Below are 3,384 nucleotides of genomic sequence, written 5' to 3' on the forward strand. Positions count from 1 at the left end.
TTCACGGTGTGGAGTTACCGTTTTCCCCTCATAGGAGGAAAGCGCGGGAAGTGACTTCTTTCGAACGAGGGCCGGCACCCAGGCCTCCCGGACACGCCCTGGGGGGGAAAAAAATGGCTTCTCTTGTGTCGTTCCCTACCGGTTTACCCGTTCCTCCCTCACGGGCTGCTGGAGGGACGGCACCGGAATGAGGAAAGGATCCCGCCGCTTGACTGACCCGCTCCCCGCCACGGCGGCCCGGCGACGCGCATGCGCGAGGGGGCGGCCACCCCCCTCGCGCATGCGCGTCGCCGGGCCGCCGTGGCGGGGAGCGGGTGAGGTGATGTCGCCGCCGGGACCCGGGCCTGAGGGCGGCGGGCCCTGCCTGCGCTCCGTTAACACGCGTGAGCTCTCCGAGGTCGTCTTCAACAACCGTAGCCCCCGCTCCGTTCTCCCGATCTGGGTGGATTTCGAGGGGAGGCCGCGTTGCTACCCGGTCCTGCAGCCGCGCACCGGGCGGATCATGCACAGCTACCGGGGTGGGTGCAGCTATCCGGGCTGCGGGAGCGGGGGGTCTGCGGCCTGCCTTCTGGCGGGCACCGGTGGGCCGAGCTGGCGGCGGCGGGCCTTCCCCGCGGGTGCGGAGATGAGAGGCCGGCCTTCCGGCTCAGGGCACGGCAGCCCCGGCCGGCTGCGGGAGGCTCTGCGGGAGGCGGGAGCCTGCTTTCCGTGACCGGCCGTATCGGCTCCAGAGGCCAGGGGACCGCACAGCTTTCCTTTCCTCTCCGTCCCCCTACTCGGTGGCATCCCCCAGTCGTGCAGGCGACCAGGGCCCCGGCGGTGGCCTCTAAACGGGAGCTCAGCTGGGGAGCAGATCGGTTCCTGACGGGTTGCCCCTCAAAACCGCTCGTTAAAAAGCACCATAACGGCTGCGGTCACCTTGTTTTCTCCCAGGTCACCTCTGGCTGTTCCGGGATGCGGGGACGAACGACGGACTCCTTGTCAACCAGCAGGAGCTGTTCATAGCGGCTCCCAACGTGACTAAAGCAGACATCACGCTGCCAGGTAAACAGAGCAGGACTGCGTATGCCGTGGAAACCGATGAATTTTGTGCTTGATCTCTTTGGACTTCAGTGTAAGGATCTAGTGAGAAATCAAGTACTCAAATAATGAAATCTACCTCAAAAATAGGAAGAGATCGTGAGGGTTTCTAGATAGAGCTGTGTCATTGCACTGTATTGATTAGAGCTATTGACAGACCTCTCATTTATAGATGTCCCTGATGAGCTTCGTAGGGTGCCTCATGACAGGAAACAACAAGTTCTTTTCCTCTCTTTCCAGTGAACTTAGTGTGTTGTGAATAACACCGCTACGTGTTATGTTCTCTGATCACGTGCTTGGAGAAGCACTGTCTGTGCTAATGAGAGCTGAGGCAGCGGCTAATGAGAGCCCTTGTAACGAGGTTGTGTCTGTGTGTTTGTTTTTAACCTCAGTGTTCACCCTGAAAGAGAGATGTCTCCAGGTTGTTCGCAGTCTGGTCAAACCGGTGGACTACAGGAAACTGGACATTGTTCGATCATTATATGAAGAGCTGGAAGATCATCCTGATATTAGGAAGGATCTTCAGCGGCTTTCTCTGGAGAGAAGTGAAACGTTGAGGAACGGAATTCTGGAATAACATGATTACTCACTCCAGACTCTTTAAATAGCAAACCACTGAGTTTAAGCAGGGATAGCCACCGCGAAACATGCCAAGAACTGATGTCTGTATTTTAAGTTCTGAAGCAAAACTCAGTTAAATTGATGATGGTAAGTCAGATCCAAAAGACTAAACTGCACATAGAAGCACGCCGGGTTCCTGATGGTTCAGTTCTGTTCTTCGTTATGCGTATTGCAAACCGATGACTCTAGAGGCCTTGTGTGGATGAAGCTCAGAAGTTTTATTTAGACTATCTCAGAACACTGCATAGGGACATAAGATCAGGTCATCTATTTGGAGAATATGCGTACAGATTAACTTCGATTGTATTAGAAAGTAGATTACACCAAGGATTAACTTAATCTAGACTCTAATGAGTGGCAGACCAACACCGTTTGGCTTGAATAATTTGTTTTTGATGGAATTTCACCCTCTCACACTTAGCCTAGATTTGCCTGTGAATCACAAAGCGTGGGCAGTGTTTGTGTATGCAAGGGTTTCCATCAGCACCTTCTGAGGACCTGACCTGGAACGTTATGTTGGTGGAAAGATGACGTGTAAATGCTTGGGGTTTTTTCTGCCTCTTACCTTTGCATTTATAAACCCATGTCATATCCACTTTGAGGCTGACACACGTTTACACAGATCATACCTTGAATGCCTTATTTGTCCTTCATGATTGGATTCTTACCTAGTGGATCTCAAGGCGATCCAACCTAGTCAGCCATATAGACTGGATCCTCATTTTGGGACACTTGTCCTCTGCATCTGCTTCCCCAGCTTCCTGTACAGGCCTATCAGGTAGCGTTCACAGAAGGTAGATGCTTTTGAGTCCTACCTTTTCCCATCGTGATGGAGTAGTTCAGGTCGTAGTGGGAGGCCTTTTCGGGGAGCGTGGACCACTCAAGTTGCTAGTGTCTCCTAAGGAACAGACAGTATCAGTTCCTACAGGCCAGTTGCTAGATCCAGCTCACAAACAGATCCGTGCTTTATTAGAGGCTAGATAAGCAGAGAAAACATTTCTTCACCTATATTCTCTTCCCCCAGTACCTCAGTTAGAGTGTGTATTTGTGTGAATGCACACACGTAATTCAAAGCAGCATTGCTTTTAGCAGATGCACGAATTGTCCACCAAGTAACAGATGTAGTGCTGTTCCGTGTTAGAAGCAGACCGATAGACGTTATAGCAGGTTAGTTCTGCGGCATACATTTCTTTCCAGTTACACATTCAAAGAAGCACAGCTGTGAAACTGAGAATATCAACGTATTCTGTAAGTATGAAACATTTCCCCTTTTTGTAGACTTGTTTTTCTTACGTATTTGAAGTGTATGAATTGATCTTTGTCATAAAAATGTAAATCCATGCTAACTTTTTTACTCTAATTCTGTCAAATAATTTCACAGTGCTTGTGACCGTATGCTTGTATTCCTGCAATGCTCCTGGAAGGCATTCTAGCTGATCAGTAACAGATACTTTTGGATCAAGTTTACAAACTGTTCAGCCCCCTGTTGCTGCCAGACTGCATTGTGGCTAACACTAAACTGTTATCACACTTTAGGCAGTGTCTGTGCATGAATGTAGCTACGGTACAATTTCTGCTTTTACCGCCTTTTGCAGATCTCTTTCAGAGAGAAGGGAGGGTGTGCAGGCCTCGGGAGTGGACGTCCGTAAGTCACCCAGCTCCTAGGGAGCCCTTAGGTTGGAG

At 50.9% G+C, this 3,384-nt stretch overlaps 1 protein-coding gene across 1 annotated transcript; it reads left to right on the forward strand.

Annotated features, from left to right (window-relative positions):
* Positions 1-279: 279 nt before the first annotated feature.
* VHL (von Hippel-Lindau tumor suppressor) lies at positions 280-3,236 on the forward strand. The gene is made up of 3 exons (XM_087743898.1): positions 280-518; positions 934-1,044; positions 1,473-3,236. Exons 1-3 carry the CDS (start codon positions 281-283, stop codon positions 1,655-1,657), a joined length of 534 nt encoding a protein of 177 aa, XP_087600024.1. The 5' UTR covers position 280; the 3' UTR covers positions 1,658-3,236.
* Positions 3,237-3,384: the final 148 nt, after the last annotated feature.

This window comes from Nipponia nippon, unplaced genomic scaffold, assembly GCF_047370975.1.
Source record: "Nipponia nippon isolate SJK-2023a ecotype South Korea unplaced genomic scaffold, ASM4737097v1 scaffold_9, whole genome shotgun sequence".
In the NCBI taxonomy this organism is placed as follows: domain Eukaryota; kingdom Metazoa; phylum Chordata; class Aves; order Pelecaniformes; family Threskiornithidae; genus Nipponia; species Nipponia nippon.

What these genes read in the sequence shown, in the direction of transcription:
- VHL (XM_087743898.1), top strand. Translation starts at nt 281, where the DNA reads ATGCGCGTCGCCGGGCCGCCGTGGCGGGGAGCGGGTGAGGTGATGTCG. An exon ending in GATCATGCACAGCTACCGGG is followed by an intron (nt 519 to 933) that starts GTGGGTGCAGCT and finishes GTTTTCTCCCAG; the next exon opens with GTCACCTCTGGCTGTTCCGG. An exon ending in AGCAGACATCACGCTGCCAG is followed by an intron (nt 1,045 to 1,472) that starts GTAAACAGAGCA and finishes TTTTAACCTCAG; the next exon opens with TGTTCACCCTGAAAGAGAGA.